The sequence below is a fragment of the Pholis gunnellus genome (genome assembly GCF_910591455.1).
Source record: "Pholis gunnellus genome assembly, chromosome: 18".
NCBI classification, from domain to species: domain Eukaryota; kingdom Metazoa; phylum Chordata; class Actinopteri; order Perciformes; family Pholidae; genus Pholis; species Pholis gunnellus.
Window position 1 is genome coordinate 17,161,998 of NC_136545.1, and position 21,496 is coordinate 17,183,493.

Genomic DNA, 21,496 nt, shown 5'->3' on the forward strand with positions numbered 1-21,496 from the left:
TTCACACTCGACACTGCGCTTCCTTGGGTCCTGATCAAAACACCGTCCGTGACGTTCACACACCCAAGCCGTGGCTACTGGAGGTCAGAACACTGACTTCACTACTTCTTCGACCACTGTCAAAAACAACATTCCTAGTAAGAGAAAGGGCGGCCAAATGGTGAAATACACGTTGACTCCACGGAAGCGAAGAAGAGTTCTTTTGAAAAGTGAAATTCAGTCCATGAGCCGCGGTCCGCTCGCTACGACGTGCTTGACTGTCAATTCAAAGTTTATTAACATTGAATGTGTCTTAATTGCACCAAAGTCGACAAAGCACTCCCTTGGGTTCCCAGCAATACATCCGCCAAGTGTGAAGTAGATCGGATGAGCTGACAGACAGACGGACGGAATCTTTGCTTCATAATTATATTATCTGAAATCTCTTTGCGTACGTATTGTTATGCGTTCAATGTCAAAGTGCATACTATATGAGCTAGACACCAACCATGAACCAGCACCTGTATGGCTCAGTTTTTATCATTTGGATTCCTCACCAGAAATGTGTGTGTGTGTGTGTGTGTGTGTGTGTGTGTGTTTGAGTCATTATTTCAAATGTAATGGTCGTCGTTCACAGCATCCCTGTGGAAAGTATTCAGGATAAATACTTTTAAGAGGATTTGTGAAATTTAGGTGAAGAGATGGTGCAGGCGAGAGCAGCGCTCCTGTCTTTTTTTTCTTCAGTTGTAAGCCCCTTTAGAACACACGCACGCACACCCTCTCCTTCCATCAAGTCTCCACTGCTCATCCTCCACTTTATTGCCTGCAGGCACTCTAACTTGGAGTCTGAACTTATTATGCTTCTCCCTTCTCTGAATTTTGGTGCACTCAGCCTGTGAATGGAGAAGGAATGAGCTCATTCTACCTGCGTCAGCACGGGAAACAGTTATGCTGCAGACGGCTCGGCAAGGAAAGTGTAATGAGGAAGCACAGGTTCTTCTGCGCCCCCCCCCCCCCCCCTCCCGCGCCGGGGATCGGCTTCTTCCTCTCAACCAATCAAGCGTGACGTGATTTAAGCCTCCCGCCGCTGCAGGTGAACTCCACGAGAATAGATTCATGAAAATGTTTAACTTTTCGCTGTAAGATTGCTCCAGGCTCTCTGTCCTATCTCAAACCCAATCAACCAAAACGCTCCATTTCTCTCTCTTTGTCTTTCCTCTTATCCCCCGTATCTTCTCGCTCTCTCTCTCCCCCCCAGTCAGCCTGTCCCCACTGTGTCTCTCCATTTTGCACACTATCACACCTTTGGCCTCACCTCCCAGAACTAGGGAAATAGGGATGACAAATCTTTCCTCTCGGCAGGGATTGCTGGAGGGATTTTTTTCATTGATGGTGGCTGATTCTTTCGTGCTGTGTTCCACCAAGGCAATGCTCCCGTTTGCTCTGCTTTCTCCTCGCAGCAAGCATTGAGCTTAAATGCTTACCCGTGGTTTTGGGTATGAACAGTGTGCTTATGTTGCTAAACAAACATAAATACTCTATTTTTGCAATCTTTTTTTTCTGGGGGGCACAGACGAAATAAACAACATGACACTCAGTACAGTTTTCTGATAAATGGCCTTGTGCGCTCCAGTTGTTTTGACATAGAGGGCAATAAAAATAGAAGATCGAGGGACAGAATGGAGGGAAGATGACAAGATATGGTGTTTGTCTGATCCTTGAGAGGGGAGAGGTTTCATTACCTGCGGGACTTCGGCAGAGGATGTCTCGGCGGTGGCGTATTTTTTTTTTTTCCTCGCTGCTTGTCACAATTGCGGCGCTGCTACATGTGCTTCTGTGTTTTCAGAGACACCAGCAGGGGCCAGACAGCCCAGGAATCAGCAGTGATGGATGGTCGCGTCTGTCCTGGAGGATGGAGGGGTCGCCGGGGTTCACGGCGGTGATGGAGACACTTCCCTGCTCGGCCCCAACGACTTTTTTAATTAACCTCTTTGGGAGGACCGGCCTCTTCCTTCAGAGGTAATCACTGCCTGGAAAGTCCCTGCATTAGGACTTATCTGACCTCTGCGTGTCCGGTTGTGTTCGCGGTGTCTGGCCCTACATCCTCCACCTCCCATTCAGTGCAGTAATGGGCACCGCCACACAGAAAGGGAGACACTGGCAGTGAATGTACCGAGCCCTTTCGGAGTTTCAATTCTCTGTAACCTCTCTGTTTTACGGTAACCTCTCTGTTTCCGTGTTCACACACCTCGCTCCATTCATCCCTCTAATACTCCCAAGCTAGAATTCGCTCCATTTCACAGCGAAGGCAACTTCGTTGATCCCACCAAGAGACATTCGCAGTTTAATAGAGAATTAGGCAAGGCTTGCCATGCCGCAGCACTTTTCCTCGTCACATCTCTCATTTTCTCCTTTCTGCTCTCACTGTCGACCTTGTGGCCTCATTATGGACAAACCGACAAGAAAGATAGACCGAAATAAAATGTATCCTATTTTTCACATTAGACTTCTAAAGGGACAAACAGGCCTCGGCGCTCCTTAGGGGAAGTGAACCCCTCTGAGTGATGCCCTAGAACAACCAGATCAAACGCCTTTATTTCATCTCTCTATTTTGGTTTGCCTTCTTTCATGTTGGGGAACAGTGGCTTAAGTGGCTCTATTGGAGGCTCTCTGAGGGGCTCTCAAATGAAGCTCGTGTGAACTCGGGGAAATAAATTGGTTTGTTCTGAAGCTGCGAGGCCCGTGGCGCCCCCTGCTGTTCGCTCTGTGATCCGTGCAGCGTCCGATGGCGGCGGGAGAGGTCAAGACAAAAGAAAAAAAAGGACTGGGATGAGTCACGCAACTTGCTTTGTTGGAGCATTTGCATTTCATCTCAGTCGATGTGAGTTGTATACATGCTAAGTGAACACTCTACATGTAATGTATTCACAATGGAAGCAGGGACATGAATGGAGAAATGCATGGACCCACAACTCCCCCATGTGGACGTCCTTTACAAAACCCCTTTTTGAAAAGCTTCTGTGAGCTGACTTCTGATACTTTGACACATCCTGTTGAATATTCCAACTTATTATAACCAACAAACACATTACTGATATACTGACTTTCTTTTTCTCAACTAATCCGTCTTATATGTCTAGTTTCCCAACATACTTCTATACTCGGCCAATGGAATGCCAAGCAGAGTGTTTGGTTGGTTTGCTCTCGCTTCAACAATCTACCTTCTGAATTATTCATATTTCTTTAAGATTCCCTTTTTCTCTGAATCTTCCTCATTCCCATGCATCCTATAGCAGGGTCCTTGGCTTTTCTGTTTAGCCTATCTGACAGTTGCTTTAGTCACCGTGTGTGACGATGATGTGTGCATGTGTGTGTGTGTGTGTGCGTGTGTGTGCGTGCGGCCACACCAGCAGATCTGTGTGTCGTCATGAGACATGGCCTTCTGCCAACAGAGAGGATCAGCGAACAGGAGGAGACAGAGACTTTCTCTTTGGCTCTGCGCCTCTGCATGTTTGTTTCTGTGCTGTTCATCTGCACATCTTTTCCTCTCGTTACAGAGTAATCAGCACGTTCATTGTGAAAACAAACACACATCAGTGTTGTTCAGGTGCAAAGGGTTGATTATGCTATTACATGCCCCTTCCTCTCCTGCTTGGAAGACCGATCGCAGTTACAGTAGTTTGCAACAAGTGTCCCTTAAACGTTATCATTCACACAAATGGTGTCTGAAACTTTACCATCTGGGCATTTACAACTCACTGCAGCAGCTAAAGAGCTTATAATGGTTTAGTTGCTGTGTTGAGGCTTTGTGGAGACTGATGATTGTGCAATGTTGTTCTTTTCTTTCACATAAATATTAAGGGATATGTGGACCTCATGCATTGTGTTGTATTGATTTGTTCTGTTCCAGACAGAAGCCTTTTAATTTATAAAACATGTCAACATAATGTCACAGTAAACCACAACGAATAAGGCACTGGTGAAGAAACTATTGGGACATTTGACTTACTTCCTCATATTGTTTAGGCTCTGAAATCCCCCTCTGCTGTAGCCTACGTGAAGGAATGAAAATTGCCAAATCAAGCCTCGTACTCCATTAAACTCCATTATGTATCAAGGTATTGGAGTGTGAAACATTCCTATTGATTGAATACAAGAAAGTTATGTTACTAAAGTCTAAATCACAACACTAGTGTATTTTCATGCCCACCGCTGAAGGGCATTCTTATGAAACGATTTCGTTCTCTTCTCATTTCGTGAGTTCACAGCTTTAAATTGCCGCCCTGAGCCCGGAGCGTTTTAGACGGTAAAGGCACGGACCTAAGCGGATTATGACCCGGGCCGCGGAGGGCAGGGCGGCGAAAGGTGCGCCGGCAATTGTATTGGTCACGTGTCAGGAAGTGTCAAGCAACCAATTGAACGGCGCGGAGATTAATCTCTGCCTTTAACCGTCCGAACCCTAAAGTACGTGTCAACACAATGCACTTCCTCTATTGTAGAAGAAAAAAAAGGCAATGACTTCCCTGAAGGTTCTTTTTTTCTTTCGTTAACAAAGCAGCCGTTTAATCGCGGCTGAATGACGGAGCACGAATCCTCCTCGGAGAGAGTCTCAGCGGATTTCTGAACGAAGTGCGTCCCTCGTCCCGGTGCGACTGCGATGACATTTGTTGCGACTAATAGGATGGAGTGGCTGTTCCGACGCGTAAAAGAGGCTGTCTTACTCTCTGCGTTTCGATCGGTGCTGCTCGTGTCATGTTTGGTAAGAAGAGCTGCAATTGTATCATGATCACTTTTAATCATTTTTCATTTGAAAACTTTGAGAAGCAAAAACTCCACAAGGCGTTGGAATTTGCTAAATTGCTATTGATTGTATTTATTCATACAGAGGCTATTTGTGTAGGATGAGCCGTGTCTGGCTGTGATGCTGTGCGGAGAAGTAGGACGGATTATAAATTGGTCACTGCGTCCAAACCAAAGGCCTATACTCATTTATCTGTGACAGACAGCGCCAAATAATAAGAGGATAAATACTGAATCCAATCCAATCCAAACATGGCAATCCTTTCAGAGGCCAGCAGATAATTAAATTGAGTTATACATTCGCATCATCCAAACATCCAAGAAGCCAAATGTCCAAATAATTTATGTCAGATGTAAAAACATCAGCCCGGGATGTCACAAACATGCTCTTAAAGTCTGTAAGGTAACTCTTCAACATGTCAAGACATTGAGATGTCCCTTATTGCACCCGACCCCCTTCTGTAGCTCTTGGTCCTGTCCGTGTCCATGTATCCTGGGCTGTGGTCCATTGGGGTCCAGCTTCATTCAGCCCTCACAGGGAGCTATGTGCCAGGCCACCACTCTGTTCTTCTCATCGACAGTCCCACCGAACAGGCAGCCAAGGACATCGGCAGGTACAGTAGTGACTCCAGGTTTCACCTTTTTACAGTCTGCCTCACGCAACTGTAGCCCTACAAAAAAATACAAAAAGGAGTATGAGCTCAATTTGGAATCAAATGGTTTAATTTGTGATTCATCAGCTCAAATAAAGGAAATTGTTCCACATGTTGGGACCTCTAAAGCTCACTAACATTTAACCTTATGGTCTTGTGTGTTTAATCTGTATACCTCTCAGAAGTCACTGCGCCTGGTCAAGAAAACCACAACGTGTTGTTTTCACACTTCAGTTCATGCACAGATTAAACAAACCAGATAAAGCATGTTAATGAGTGAGCGAGCTTTAAAAGATGTCTTTATTAAATATTTGCCTCCAGTCTCTATGCTAAGCTAAGCTAACTGACTGCTGGCTCAAGCTTCATACTTATAACATATACAGAGAGTGATGTTAGCCTTCGGATCCAACTCTCGGCAACAAAAACGGTGTATCTACCAACATGCAATACCAAATCAAAAACATCCCTTTAATCTGGATGCTAATTCAATTCATTTGCTCTGGTATGGACTTGGAAATGAGTTAAAGTGATTTAAACAATAAAAAGTCAGAGAAGCCAGACAGAGAGAGTAAGTGTGACTTTTCTATCTAGAGGAGAAATACAGTGCTGTCAAACCCACAACCGGTAGAGCGCTGCGACCGCACTCACTTCCCCTTTTGTTGGCTTTATAGCTGCATGTAAATGAGCTCTATTTACCACGTGTCAAGACAGAAGGGAGCGGTGCACGGTGCAGGTGCCAGATATTTAAATCTCCTCCCTTCAGAGGAGGGGGCACTACTGAGTTGGTATTAATCTATAATATCAGCTGAGCAGCAGCAGAAAACATTTTTTTCTGAATTATTGTGCATAAAAGTCCTTTCCTGTGGTCTGCTGTGAAGAGCAACATGATAAAAGGACAACTGGTGGCTCGTAAAAGTAAAAATGTTTCTTTCCTCTCTTTCCATATCCCCCCCCCCCCCTTGTGTCTGTCCTACCATTCTGCCTTTTTTTTCCAGGGCGATCATGGAGAGGCGGCTGGCAGCCAGCATTAACATTCTCTCCAGGACCTCCACAATGTAAATCATATTTTCTCTCTCCACCTTGACACACCTTTGTACCCGGCCGGGCCGCCAACACAAAGGCTAGCTCTGTTGTTATGTCCCTCACATGTGCAGACACTTGTGCACGTAAACACACGTGTTCCTTTTCTCTCCACCACATGGTTGGTTAACAAGGACACCACGAGCTGAATGGACCGCATCTCGATGCTTTTATTGGTTTTCCCGTCACTCGAAACTGAGTGGCAGTTAGCCTTCGAAGTGGGTTTAGTTTATATGCATGGATGAGCTTTCCTGTTAATGCATAAACCACAGATTCAACAAGAGCGGAAGAAGAACTCGGGGTGGAGAGGATGGAGGGTAATAGAAAATGAGTTTCTGTTATATCCAGGTTTATTTAGTCTTACACTTCAACATTTATTTTGACATTTCAAATGTGTTAATATGGGCTCTTAGTTTGTCTTTCACAATCCTTTAGAAAAAGCATCCTGCTTAAAAGCAAAGAGGCAGTTGTGCATCTGACACTATAAAAGCCTCTCTGAGTCACAGCAGCCGTAATGAATGGTTGGCCAAGGTTTGATTGACGTGTTATTTCAGAAAATACAGTCATTTATGAAAATGATTTTACTTAATTGTACTTGTACTTTTCAATCCCTAGTACTTTACAGTCCATCATGTACTCGTGTGCTACATGGTGCAGTTCTAATGTCTCGGGTCTTCTGGTTCTTTAGGTACTATTGGAAAGGAGAAATCCAGGATGCCAGTGAAGTTCTGATGGTGAGCTTACTGAGCTTACTGAGCTTACAGTCCTTCTATGATAAACACGTACTGAACAGGAATGCTGGAATAGAACGCGGAAGTGTAAGATGAGATGTCACTGTTGTTGCAGCTGGTGAAAACAAAGACCTCCAGGATTCAGCAAGTCATAGATTTTGTGAGGTGAGAGGTTGCTTTATGTAAATGGATATTTCAGATTGTTGACAACCGTGCATGAAATGATATTTTCACTAACTCGATGCTTAAGGTGTGCGTGCTACTGTAGACATGCTGTAAAGGTTCATTGCAGTTACTTTCAACTTGGACCTTATTGTGTACTTGAAATGACTCCATGGTAGTTCTTATTAACAACCTCCAGTGGGCCACTGCACTGGTGAACAAAACCAGTCACTGTGATCAAACAATCATTTTATTCATGAAGAAAAAAAAGCATATTACCTCATATATATCAACACGTTATCACTGCCCAACTCTTCAAATACCGCAGCTTAGCATCGGTGCCCCTCGGTGGCTGATATCGAGGCACCCTCTAGTGTCTGTATGAGACGCATCGACTTTCATTAACTCCCAATGTAAACCCATCCGCGTCATTCTTAAAAAGGTCAGAGCACCAGACGTTGTATTAAGAGCGAGGAACTCCGTGTAGGTGGGAGGGAGGAGAAGGAGAACAAGGATGCTTCAGCTTGAAAATATTTTTGTTGATGTTAGACTTAAAGGAAAATGGGAAATCTCCTCTGCTCGTGAATGGGGGATGTTTTGTTAAAAAGTGTTTGATCAAGAATGTAACCACATCTTTAGAAGATAAACTCTATACTGATCTCACATATCCACGACTTGAAATAACTATTACACTGCAAACACATCCAATAACCATGGGGAGTAAATCATCTATATTTCTGCTCATTTGACCATTTGTGATTGCAGCATCAGACGGTTAGACTTGTGGATGTGCCAAGTTGTCATGGCATCTATTTGGGTTGAAAAGTTCAGGTTGAAAATAATTGGAATTAGTAGGAATCTGAAATGGTTGCTGCTTCCCACTTGGCTACAGTGCAGACGCTCTTCTCACTTGCTCTCTGTTATTTTTGGCACTTTTTCATACTTCTTCCTACTCGTCTCAAACTACAAAACATTTAAGGAAGTTTCCGTTAAACTGAACTAGAAGAGACTTAGATGGACAGCTATCTCTAAATGACACCATACCTTTCCCCGAGACTCACTGAGACAAAAGCAGTGGATGAATGTGCTGTGAGTGGGATTTCTACCTGCTGGGACGATCTGGCAGCAAAACCTAAAGATTATGCGAGACTGTGCTCCCAGGGAGGGCAAATATATGAATTCAGCTCAGCCAACTTCGACCTAGGACATCTGGCGGTCAGCTAAAAGGTGGGCATAAAGACCGACCACAGTCCCTCCGACATTACAACTCGAAAACAGGTTCAAAACATTAATAAATCCCTTTGAGCAGAAGGGAGACGATAAAGTCTCATGTGAAAGAGACGCCGTTATCAGAGACGTAAGCGGTTAAATATCCAGGAGCTAAGATTTGTGACGTGAAAGAGAAGAATCCTTATCTGATAAATAAACACCAAAATGAATCATATTATTCTACATGTGGGGGCGAAAGATATTCACAGAATATAAAACAGGATTTCATTGAACTGTTTAATTGTCTGGACAAACTGGAAGGGCAGCTTTTTAATCGGTGGACCACCGGCAGCGTTCATCAGAGGGATCAACGGGTTCCACAGAGTCTTATCACTGAACGCATGGCTCGGCAAAACCTGCCGCTCTGAAAAGGATCAACTATATTGATACCTTCAATCTGTTCTGGGGCCGTAGGCCTCCTTTCAGGGCGGGTGGCCTCCGCCCAAGCAGATCTGGACTTAAAGTACCGATGGACCGTTTTCTTGCTTCAGCACCGCAACATCCGTCAGCCGGGCCTGAGTAGATGCAATCGGACACACAGCGAAACCTTCCAGCTCGTGGATCACTCTCCCCTGGCTATTTTGGTATTCACCATTAGTGAATCGGTTTGCAGTCTTTGTGCTCTTCCTCCTAACTGCATCTTCCTTTTCCTGTTTTGATAAGTAGCAGAAGGAACAAAATGCACTCAACTAAATCTGCTATTACAGTACATTTTATTTTTAAACTTTACTTTAAATTGGCAAAGACAACTTCAGTTTCATGAGTTCAACAAGAAGAGAGGAAGGGGAGTTGCCATTAATCATTCTTAAACATCTACAGGCCACCCTAATATTTAAACTTCTATGGATGACTTTGCTGAACTGCTGTCCATCATCCGCATTGCCCTGGACTGCGTGGTTATTGATGCTGAGTTTAACATTCACGTCCGCAACCCCCAGCACAGCAGCACCAACGAGCTGTGTCGTTTTCTGGATGAGTGTGCACCGACTCAGCATGTGATGGAGCTCACACACAATAAGGGGCGTGCTCAGGACTTAATAATCTATTTATTCAAAGTATAAAACAGAGACGGTCAATAATGACATCCATAAAGAGAGACTTTACATTTATAATTTAGAACGGAGAATCGAAAGGCAGTCCCCCTTCTCCTACATGACAGCCAAATGCAATAATAATGCACGTGACATATTTGAGATGTTGACTGGCTGACAACCCCTCCTGTATCAGTAGGCCCCGGACTTTTAAATTATGCAATGAATGCCTCCTTCTTCACTGACAAAACAGTCAAATTAGACAAGCTGTCAGTTCCTCCACATGTGTAGCATATGTATTGACCTGCATGCCCTTAAAACAAACTCAATTAAACATGACACAATTTAATCCCATCAAACACATAAGCTTTTGACATCGTGCAACATTTGAGATCCTCCTCCTGCTGCTGCTTTGATTATTCTGCATGCAGGCTTTTTCAATAAAGTTAGGGGATCAGATCAGATCAGATCTGCACGGAACACTTCTCTGCTCCCAGCCTATTTCCCACAGGCCCTGCAGTTGTTTAGTCACTCTAAATAAAACAGTTTAAATCCTAGCTAATGAGTGCTTCACACCTTCCTGGTACGAAACAATTGTTTGCTAGTCAGCATTTCAACCACACCACAGCACAGACGGTTAAACTGTCCATTTAAACACAGACGGTGGAGAAGTGTCAGTCTTAGTATTAGATCTCAGTGCTCAGTGTTGACCTCAACGTATAATAGACTGTGAAACTGAGTGGGACTTTCTTCCATCACCTTTGAAGGGCATGAACTATCTGACTCTACAGACTCTATTCTCACGGCTCATCTGTTCAACATCTGCATGCTCCCACTAGCTCAGAGTATTGAAAACATCATAATATCTCACCATAATAACAGAGAGGACACACAGTAATAAAGAAATCACCAGATTTATTCTTTTGTCTAGGACAGATATCGTTTTCTTCTGTAGTGTTCATCTATATGAAGTCATTCTGCATCTTATCTGACACGCTTGTGTTTGCGCGGGTCCCTTTCAGGTCTGTCCACCCCTATGCAAACCCAGAAGTCCTCAGCTTCCCGGTGGAGGACGGCAGTCTGTCTTACATGAAGTGGATGGATGAAGCCATTCCGGACGACTGATACACCCATTAAAGTCGAAGGCAATCTCTGCACGGACTGCAGCCGAACAAGGACACTGAGCCACGCGCTCAGTCTGTTGTTTGGCGGCTTTGGATCGAAGGATTCGGAAAGCATGTATTGAACAAAGAAAGGTTCAATACATAACATTAATGCTATTTTGACCTTTTCATTGTTAATTCCCCTTCGTCATGCGGAGATTTGATTTCAGTCCTTTTAAAGAGCTTTGTACCACAGTCATAGACAATACTTGTTTCTGGTTGACTGGCATTTTATAACAGGATGCTTCAAACGTAGCATTCCTTTTCGACCGGTCAGTTTTTCAGGCAAAGTATATTTATCTGTAGGTATAACCTCCATAATACTACTTCTGCTTTGTGCCGGGATGTTCACATTAAACCCTCACTGGTTAAACGGACGCACAGAAGCTTTTTTTAAACAGAAATCTGCATTTACATTGCTGCACCTCTTATACAGATAACACTATCCTGTAATAGCAGTCATCTTTTGATAAAACAAGCCCTCTCCTTCTGCTTTTCATTCATGTATTCGTTTAAGATGGCATCACATATGTAGGCAGGTTTAACATAATAATAGTGTGTGCATATTGATGGCGTGACTATACAATACTGATAAATATTGTAATCGAGTAATTGGTATAATAGTCATGTACTGCCTGGTATTGAACATAACATTGCTCATACTATAACAATCCACCTACAGTTCTGTGGGTTGTTGCTCCATCGGGCTGTAGAAGAGCTTCCTTTATTGATAGGTTACACACAGCTGTCTGCCTTGTGTACTGTAATTACAAGTAAAAAGGCATCACTGCTGAATGTCAGCACCACTTTCCTCCAGGTTAGCTCGGTTTGAACAAATAAAACCTCAAATAATGCCACACAGTACTACTGAGGATAAATGAACGAATGGACACCGCTGACAGCACGTGGCGTGATTGTACATCTTGAACCCGTCTCTCCCTTCCATTTCTAATTACCAATTATAAAGCTTTATCGTTTGTTTTGTTTGCAGCTTGAAGAACTGATGCTGATCTGATCAGGTCTCCCTTGAATAACACATCCTTGATCTCCACAGGACTAGTCTTGCCAAATGAAAATTAAATTGAATCACAAGAACAAAGTCATTTGTTACTCAGCCTTCGGCTACACTCGCATATCTTGAGAGCATCACAGGTCTTGTTATCTGGATTCTTGCTTTCGCAAATAATGATTGGAAATACAGTACACGACCACAGAAGTTTAATTAATTACATAACTTAATATTCTAAATGACATCAGATTGGCCACCGTGCCTTATTTGTGCTTATACAGGCCAGCCATGCATGCTTACCGCACTAAACAAAAATGCGCACTCGGTCTGCAGAAAGTGTTTCCGGCATGAGGCCCCAACAAAAGAAATGCCGACACCGTTCAGTCGGGAGTTGTGTCTGTGGAGCCAAAATAATCCTCCCCATCAGGCCCGGAGATCAGGCCATTTGGTGGCAGTGTGTGTGTGTGTGTGTGTGTGTGTGTGTGTGTGTGTGTGTGTGTGTGTGTGTGTGTGTGTGGGGTTTTTGTTACTTCAATGCATGATGTACCCATTCACAGTAATCTGTGTGTACATGCCATGTCTGAATGCTCCATAAGGACAGATGGTGCCTTTTTGTGAGTACTTAGGGCCGACTGTCTGAAATACATATTGCAAAGAAATGCTGCAATTTGATTAAATGTTCACTAGATGGTGGTGTTTCAATACACATGAAAACATGCCACTGTTACCAGACATTCACATGTGGTCCCCATTGACATAATGGAGCTTTTTGTCAGAAACTATTACAAAAAACACTATTCACTCATTTGCCCACACAATTTAAATCTTCTACCTAGAGAGCAGTCTTTCTCTTTGACTAACTACTAAATGAGGTTCAACCTTATGAAGTGGGCTTATGAAGATGAACACCGCTTAGTATATGAGGTTTCTTTTCCACATATTGATATCTTTATTAATGGAAATTTCCACGGAGCACTGGTTGCTGTGCTCCGACAGCCCGTCTGAAGCTCTCTGTACTTCTGTTGAGATCTTTAATATAGAACATTCAGTCCACGCTTAATAGGTTAAAACAGAAATATCATTGCTATATTAATATCATGTAACTTGTGTAAACACAGAGACATATGCTTAGAGACGCTGGCTCTTTTTTTTTTCTCCCTGTGTGTCATCAAATTCTCCATGGGATGCAGGATAATTAAGAATAAGCTGTAAGAAACAGACGCTGATATCATGCTCCCGCTGAGAAATTCAATAAACTGAGGATAGCACTCATGCAGCTATCTGTTCTAGCAAAGGTGATGGTGTTTTTTCATGAATTTGAATAAATTGCAGTCACTGCAGTTTGAAAGTAATACTAATCAAGAAAAGTAGCTTCTATGAATGCAAGTCTTGACACATCTATTCATCACAGCACGCCTGGCTTTTCCTTCAGTTTACTTTGTGTTGCATTCATAGGCGTTTTCCCTGTAGTGTTGTCCAACAGTGCTTGTTTTATGGTCTTCACATTGCAGTGCTGGAATAGGTGAACAGCCACTGTGAGCAACAACTCAGGGACTATGCTTCTATCATTTTGCTTGTTTCACAGTATATTTAACAATCATCTCGATATTTACTTCTGTTTTCTGTAAGTGATCCCACTGTCCCTTCTTTCTCTTGCCGACATTAAATGATCCAGAACCTTGTGAACGAGTACAATACAACACGGTGGGGAAGAAGGAGCTGATCAGGGTGAAAACATTGAAGCTCGGAGGAATATTTTAGCAGCAGGCAGTTAACTAATGGGCTGGGAGGAGCAACTCCAGGCAGAAAACTGCTCTTTCCCGGGGAGGTACGACTTGATTATACAGCATCCCAGATCCACTTCCAAGGGCAAATGGGCTACTTTTTTAATCTGAATGCATATTTTAGAATCAAATTATATCTTTTCTGCATTCTTAAGAGTTTTGAAAAAAACAAAATGAATATTGAATAATATGCCGTCACAGTAGCCCAAGATGAGACCGAGAGTGCGCTTTTATATTTAACGTAGCATGGCTCCACTGGACACAAGGCAGCCAAAGCTCTGAAAACGGACATGGGGCATTGAAGTGAAGCCAAGGGGGATAACTGACCAGATTAATCTCTTCCTTAAGTCTCAATTATTGAGTCCAAAACGTCTCACATTAGTTGTTTGTGAGGGTGAATAGGGACCGTCTGTGAAGTCCATGGATAAAGTTATTGCTCCTTGCATGCATAGTATACTGACAGATGTGTAAGGATGCATAATTACACTCTTTTGGAAAAAGATAATAGTGCAAACCAGACCTGGTATCATCCAGGCGGCAACCTTTCGTTCTCAAACAATAAGCCATTGCAGAAATGCCTTAAACTTGCATTCATTCTAATGGCCATCAGGGGGCGACGCGTCTGGTTGCAAAAAGAAGTCTAATTGTATAGAATTCTATGGGAAAATGACCCTACTTCTCACTTGACTTATTACCTCATTAAACATTGTAAAACATGAGGTTATGGTCTCAATCGTTAGTTCCAAGTCTTCTTTAATACAGCATGATGTTCATTGAGTAAATTATGGTCCCATTTATAGTCAAATTGACAGTTAATCAGGGGATGCTTTAGGGCGTAGCTACCTTTTGATTGACAGGTCGCTACCACGGTGTTATCCGGTCTGGGACTTTCAAAGTGTGTTTTCAGTTCATGTAAGTATATTTTAACATTTTGTTTTTCCTCAATATGTCTTGTCCAGCGTTCAGTTGTACTTAGCTCCACCCTGCTGTGTGACTTCTGCTTCCAAAAATGCAAAAATCCGTCGCCATCAAGGCTTCAAAACGGTCATCCACAAACATCATCATGACATCATGGTGACTACGTCCACTTCATCTAATGGCTCTATGGGGTTTTGATTAAGAAAAAAGACTCATTCATTCATCTTACAAGCAGTCAAGGACAACATCATTAAGAAGACTAGTGTTTGAATTTCTGGTCTGTTATGTAGACATGGTGGCATTTTGCCACTGGCTGCAAATTCAGTAAAGATAAGATCTCTGACACACAGCCAAACTGATGTTGTGGTACATGCAAGCTTTGAATTGGCTTAGCGCTCTGTGTTGCAAGGCTACGCGGAAGGGAGGGACGAGTAATGGCTCAGTGCCTGAGCGAGTAAGCCTACACTACATGGTGATTGCTTCCTCTCTCTCTCTCTCTCTCTCTCTCTCCTCAGCACCTCCTCTTCTTCCACCTCCCCGGATCCCTCCCTCCTCAATGCTCCTCCCATCTCCCTGCCTCTGTGCACCTCATAAATCACCATCTGCAGTACATGTGTTTTGTGTTGAGACCTACACACTCAGAGCAAATGAGAACGAGAAAGGGAGCAATTGAGGATGTGATTGGAGACACTTGGCGAGGTAATGAAGAAGCCAATTTTCTTCTCCCATACCTTGCTCCTGGCTCTGTTGCCCGCTCGCTCGCTCACTCCCTGAGCTGCTACGCGGACTCCGTCATCAAAACACACAGTGAGGCGTGCTGGCTTGCTCACATTCTGTAGCTTGTGGACACACACACACACACACCACACACACACACACCACACATTCACACTCAGTCTCACACTGGAGGCAACATTCAAGATGCAGCAGCAAGAGAGAATGTCTTCTGATTCCCTGTCAGGTAAATGCAAAACTAAATGTGTATCTCTGGCATTCCTTTCCCTTTCCTGTATCATTATCCATCTCGTTTCCCCTCCTTTCACTGTTACATTAAATGACACACATTCTTATTTTCCCTCTCTGTTGTTTGCCTGGCTTCTCTCTCCCCATTCTCCCCCTCTGTATCCGTCTGTCCATGTTCCTTTTTGCGTGGTTCTCTTCCTCTTACGTTTGCTCACGAGTATGTGTTGTGCTATAAGAATTGATGACCATGATGATTGTTATTGTATAGAAAAACAGGAGGTGTGGCTTTATCCATATGGCAGTGCTGGAGGGAGCACATTAAGGTGGAGCAGCTCCTGCTACTACAACTGCCTCACACCCACAGTACAGCTGTGCAAGTACATATGGGCTGGAGAACGTTGCATTCTTCTGACCTAGATACAATGACAAAGCTTGTGCTACTTTAGCTGGGATGCTTGTTTTCCTTAAAATTACACCATGGTTATGTTTGAGCTGATTTGTCATATTGTGTGTGTTGTTATGAGTGTCCGCTGGATATTCAGTTCATGTAAGACATTTAAAAAGTGAGAAATCAAGGCAAGTGGCTTGGTTTGTTGAACAGTGGAAGAGTCTGCGGTTGGCCCGTAGAGGCGCATAGTTGATGAGGAACTAGACTGTGCACACAGCTTTCATTGGTTATGTAATTCATTTGATTGGAGCCTGTGAAGTTAACCTGGAAGGGGGGAAAAAAAATCTTTGTTGTTGGTCAGGTGTGTTTAGGATTATAGCATTTCAAATCAGGATTATAGCAAAAACTTGTTTTTTTTTCTTCATCGTTGCGCAGCATCAAAACTCATTAAGGCTTCTCAATGTGAACAGGATAATTACAAAAACATGAGAGATGGAAATAGTGAGTCTTTGTACGGTGAAGGGAAATAAATGTAATTTTGACTCCATTTCAACTTTGAATGACTCTAAAGATTAACAGCTAAAATATTTTTTTTGGTGCTTCTCATTAACAAGCTTTTTTTTTCTTCTATATCAGCCGCATAATTCAAAAAGTAAACACCTACCTGATTTGCTGCTGGGCTGACCATGCATTTATTCATGTGTTTATGGATATTTTGGGGGGAGGGTCAGGGGGATCGTATCCCAGCATGCTGTGGGCAGAAGACGGGGAAATCAGATCGTTATGAAATGAATAGAAAAGGTGCACAGTATTCATTCTTGCTTGGCTTTGGATTGTTCGAGGGAATTCTGACACACACGAAACCACACAACCACCATATGTGCACAAGCTACAGTAATATCAATGAAGGGGTGATATATGTATATATATATATGTATATATACATATACATATATATTTGTGACATATGCTCTGCAAGCTCAACTTGAAATCATTAAGTTGATAAAGCTCTTACACCTAGCCTAACCTTTTTTTTTGGGGGGGGGGGGGGGGTTATTGTTGTCAGGAGAATCATGTGATTGGTTGCTTGTGTGCGTCCGTGAGTGAGTGTGCTCCTCTGTGTCTGTCCATGGCCAATCTCGTGTTCTGCTGCAGCAATCGATATTTTGGGCGGCCAGTTATGGCTGCATGCTCAAGGACCTCTCATGGTTGCGGTGATTCACATTTTTTCAAAACACCTTTGATGGCCAAGGGAACTACCAGTAAACACACTGCAGCACAGCGGCCACTTAGATCAAGACTGAAATACCAGTAAGCCAGAGTGATTACCATCAATGTGTTCTTAAAACAGAAACCTTGTGACGGAGTTCTTCCGGTGCTTTACTTTGAGCTTGTTTGAATGACAAAAAAAAAAAAATACTTTCTACGTTTTAAATACACTTCGTTGCCTCCACGGTGTTGTTCACGATTTACACTTGAAACACCCCTTCTGCTCTGACACCTCGCCTGTCAGCCATCACCAGTTCCATGCGAGTTCTCGGGTGAAATCATCATCAGTACATCATTCGGTTCAGGTTGATTCAAATCACCTCTGCTGCACTTAAGTCTGTGCATAAACCTATAGCACAACAACAACACCACCACAGCAGCAGCGCAGCTCTGGGGTGATTGTGGTACAGATGCACTTCTTGCTTCATGGGCTTCTTGGACAGTTGGGTGTTATTAGTAGCGCAGTCTCAGTGTTAACGAGGAAAGGCATGATTGTACCCATAAGTGTATTATATTGGCCTACAGTGACCAGTGAATAGCAGGTGGCAAGCAGGATTACATAACGTGTGAGTGCGAGAGAGAAATGTGAAGGATCACTGGGAGGTAAAGCGAGGAAAAGTGTAAACCACCAATGAAACGAGTTGTTTAATGTATCTGAATGGTAAACACCATGCACTCAGTGTCTTTTACTTATGCATTTATGCTGCACACCACTCTGGTTTCCTACCTGATGACAATACATTTTTCTGATTGCCTTGGCACAGTTTCTACAACAGTTTGAATGTGCAAAATTCTTAATCAAAGAGCCAAACTGCACTGAAAAGAACTGGCAACAATACGTTTTTCCGAATATGCTGCATTTTCCTGAGAGAAGCAGCAAACAATAGACAGCTCTGGCAAAGCCTCGTATGTATATGATGAAGCACACACAAAACACGTTTACTCCAGTAACTGTAAAGTACACGTTGAGAAGCCAAAGTAAAGTGTTTCTAGTGCTGAGTTTGTGGGCGATAGACCTTTTATGTCATTATTGATTCTCACATATTATGCCTGAATTTTAACAGCAGTCAAATGGATTTAAGTCTGCAGGATTTGTACTTTTTCAGTAAAGAAAAGGTCAATGCAACCATCAAATGCATGAACAAAAATGTGTGTGGCTGTGATTAAAGTTAGACTGAAGCTACTCAAAGGTAACTGCAATTTATGCTCGATTTTCCTCATGCATGCCAGGGCACCATTATCCCATAACAAAGTACTTTTGTTGCATTTTTGTTTTGTTCCAATTTTGTATTCATTTGAAGCTAAATCATAATGACTATAGGTAAAGTAGTTTTGCATGTTTTTTTTGTTTTGCACATCAACAGGAAATTTAGTTCAGACGTTAGACTCCCGGCATTTAATCCAGTGAGAGGTGCAACTGGTAGATGCACTAGTAAAGGCATTAAAAGGTATTGGCTCCCTTGAATTGGCACATATCACACTCAAAATGAGAATGCTCCAGGAATCAACAGATAAAGGGTGAAACATTGTCCTTTAAAGTAACTGACAATTCACACACTAATATAAAAAATGTAAATACACAACACGTATCAGCCACATAGCACTGAATCCAAAAGCCCAACACTGAGCTTCTATCGGAGCCACACAGGTGCCAGCAATTGAGCCTGATTGCCTGCAAGAGATGCGTCCACATGGCACCTGAGCCACAATTTCAAAAAAAGGGAAGAAATGGATTATAATCATCAACACATTGGAGGAATTTTGGAGAGAATAGATTGCCCCATTTAAAGATAATCAGAAAGTAAGATTGTCCTTTGTTGTCTCCCTTGGGAGACATTTGTCTTGGGCAAAGTCAACTTCTGCAATATTTGCTTGATGCGAAAGCCCATCAATTCTGAAATAGATTCTGTGACAACCACAGTTTAATGTGTAAACAACATGACTCACATGATTTTCTTCTGTCGGGAATTTTAATTTCTTTCCAAATTATTGCTTGCTTTGCCAGTTTCCTGTAAAGACTGTATTTTATCACCCAAGAAATGTCACCATTACAACTCAAAGGAAATCAAAGCTGGATTATTATTTCAGCGCAGCCTGTTTCTTGAGTTTTTAGTACCACTGCACTTCCTTTATCATGCATTATGTAATATAAATCATTTTTGCTTCAGAAGGTTTTAACAAAGAACGTCTTTGCTCCACAGAGAAAAAAAGTTATTTTATGGGTTTATGTTTTTTTGGACTCATAATTGTACATTTCCGTCCCTCATATTTGATACTACTGGGTGCAATTTCATAATTAAAAGGCAACTTCAGTCTTTTATTACCTGGACAATATTTTCCCATGTTTTTTTTTATTGTCTAGAGCCCCTTTACCACTGGACAAAAACCCCACTAACAGGCTTCTATCATCTGGCTTTATTTTATATATAGTGGTCAAGGTTACAATATTTCCCTTGTTTCATTTAATACACATATCAGGCTGGTCCTCATAAAAGCAGGGTGGACGGGTCAACCAAAGAGCGATCTTTTAGCCAGGAGGCCGCTGTTCGTTCCCCATGGGGGTAAAAAAGGAGTCACTGTTCATTTATTTGTCATGTAACTTGTGTCCTTCAGTAACGGCACTTCTGTAGTTATTTGAACCCCAAACGAAGTTAGCGTTCGTAGTTTTGGTGCCTAAATCTGACTGAGCTGTTTCCTGTGAAAACGGAACTCTATTTTGAATAGAGATATAATAATAATCTGAGCTTGTGCAGTGGTAAAAACAAACACTTTTGAGGGCGTTCATTGACAGTTGGGAATTGGCCAGTTTTAATAATACCAAAGTTACCCTTTCAGAATACAAAAAAGTTAACAAAAGTATTGGTTTGGTGATATTCTTTCTGAACATTAATACACTTGAGTCAACCTGTACAAGTGAGCAACCTCACATCTGATTTATTGTTTCAAACCAGCACGTAATCATCATTCAAAGTTTGTCTTTTACCATAAAATGCCGCCACGAATAAGAGCATTAAAAAATAAACTACACATTTTTATTTACCACTGGGTTTCATGTTCATTTGATTACATTTCACACATTTTTGTGCATGGACATTTTTAAGGTATTATTCAAGAAATGTTAAAGGAACTGACTTCTGAAATGATTTTAGTCACATAATTCACAGATCTCATTCTTTTCTCACATAGTTTTTCTCCTCTCTGGACTCAGCTAAAGGCCCCCGTTAGTCTGAAATCAATTTGGACCCCTTTCCTTAGCATGCATTTTTCAAATTTGGTGGCTAGTTAGTCAGAACTTCCAGTAAGTTCAGGCTATTACTAATGGAATGAAAGAGAAACATGCATCTTGATGAACGGTATTTGTTCTTTCAGACAGCAGCACAATCATCTCCATTACTATTCTACTAACTGTTGAATGACTGACTCAACCTAACCTTCCACTTCATTTCTTCCTCAAGTACAGCAGCTGGGTCATGAACCTCAGTGTCCTGTGCTATGGAACGAGAACATCTCCTTCCTGACGGAGAATCAGACAAATGATTTTCAAGCAGCAGCTGCTGAGAGAAACCAAAGTCTGTGTCAGTTTGTATGTCAGCAAATTGCAGTCAAATGTAGCGCTTCCTACGCAACAGCCAAGAGATTTAACTCAAAATCGAGTATTTCTGATGCTAAGCCAAAAGGTGATTGGAGTTCACAGCCACAGAGCTACATAATGGACATTAAAACGTTCTCCTATTGAGATCCTATTGACCCGAATCCATAGTTTTGTATTGCAACTCAGTCCTTCTGTTTAGCTTTTGGTTTTTAAAGATTCTTTTTCAAGTGCATTCAATCAGACTGTGTTAGGGACACAATGTGACTTGCAAACAGTCACTTTTCACATTTAGTTTTCACAGTCTAGCTGTTAGCAAGAGAAGTTAACAAACTAATTGTTGATGTGCGTGTGTGTGCGTGCGAGTGTGTGTGTGTGTGTGTGTGTGTGTGTGTGTGTGTGTGTGTGTGCATGTGTGAGACAATGAGTGGGCATGCTAAGGAGCCAATAGACCTGACTGGAAACAGGTGGGCCACTTGACACAGTAGGTGAGAACCAATGTAGCCCTCCAAACCCAATCACCCATGTCATGGCAATCGCATTTAGTTTTAGGATTTCAAATCATAAACATTGTCTTTTACCCCTCCAATTCGATGACCAAGCACAATCACGCATATCCGTTTTTATTTGAGGTGTGACATTTTGTGGCATTTTGGATTCATTTCAAATTATACAACCTTTTTAATTTCTTGCAGTCTATTTCTTGCT

General features: G+C 42.4%; 1 protein-coding gene across 1 annotated transcript; it reads left to right on the forward strand.

Annotated features, from left to right (window-relative positions):
* Positions 1 to 4,427: 4,427 nt before the first annotated feature.
* Positions 4,428 to 11,235, forward strand: LOC306710987 (protein CutA homolog). The gene is made up of 7 exons (XM_079179745.1): positions 4,428 to 4,443; positions 4,535 to 4,738; positions 5,245 to 5,393; positions 6,428 to 6,487; positions 7,201 to 7,246; positions 7,359 to 7,408; positions 10,728 to 11,235. The coding sequence occupies exons 2-7, from the start codon at positions 4,637 to 4,639 to the stop codon at positions 10,828 to 10,830; spliced, it is 510 nt and encodes a 169-aa protein (XP_079035871.1). The 5' UTR covers positions 4,428 to 4,443; positions 4,535 to 4,636; the 3' UTR covers positions 10,831 to 11,235.
* The last annotated feature ends 10,261 nt before the right edge of the window (positions 11,236 to 21,496 follow it).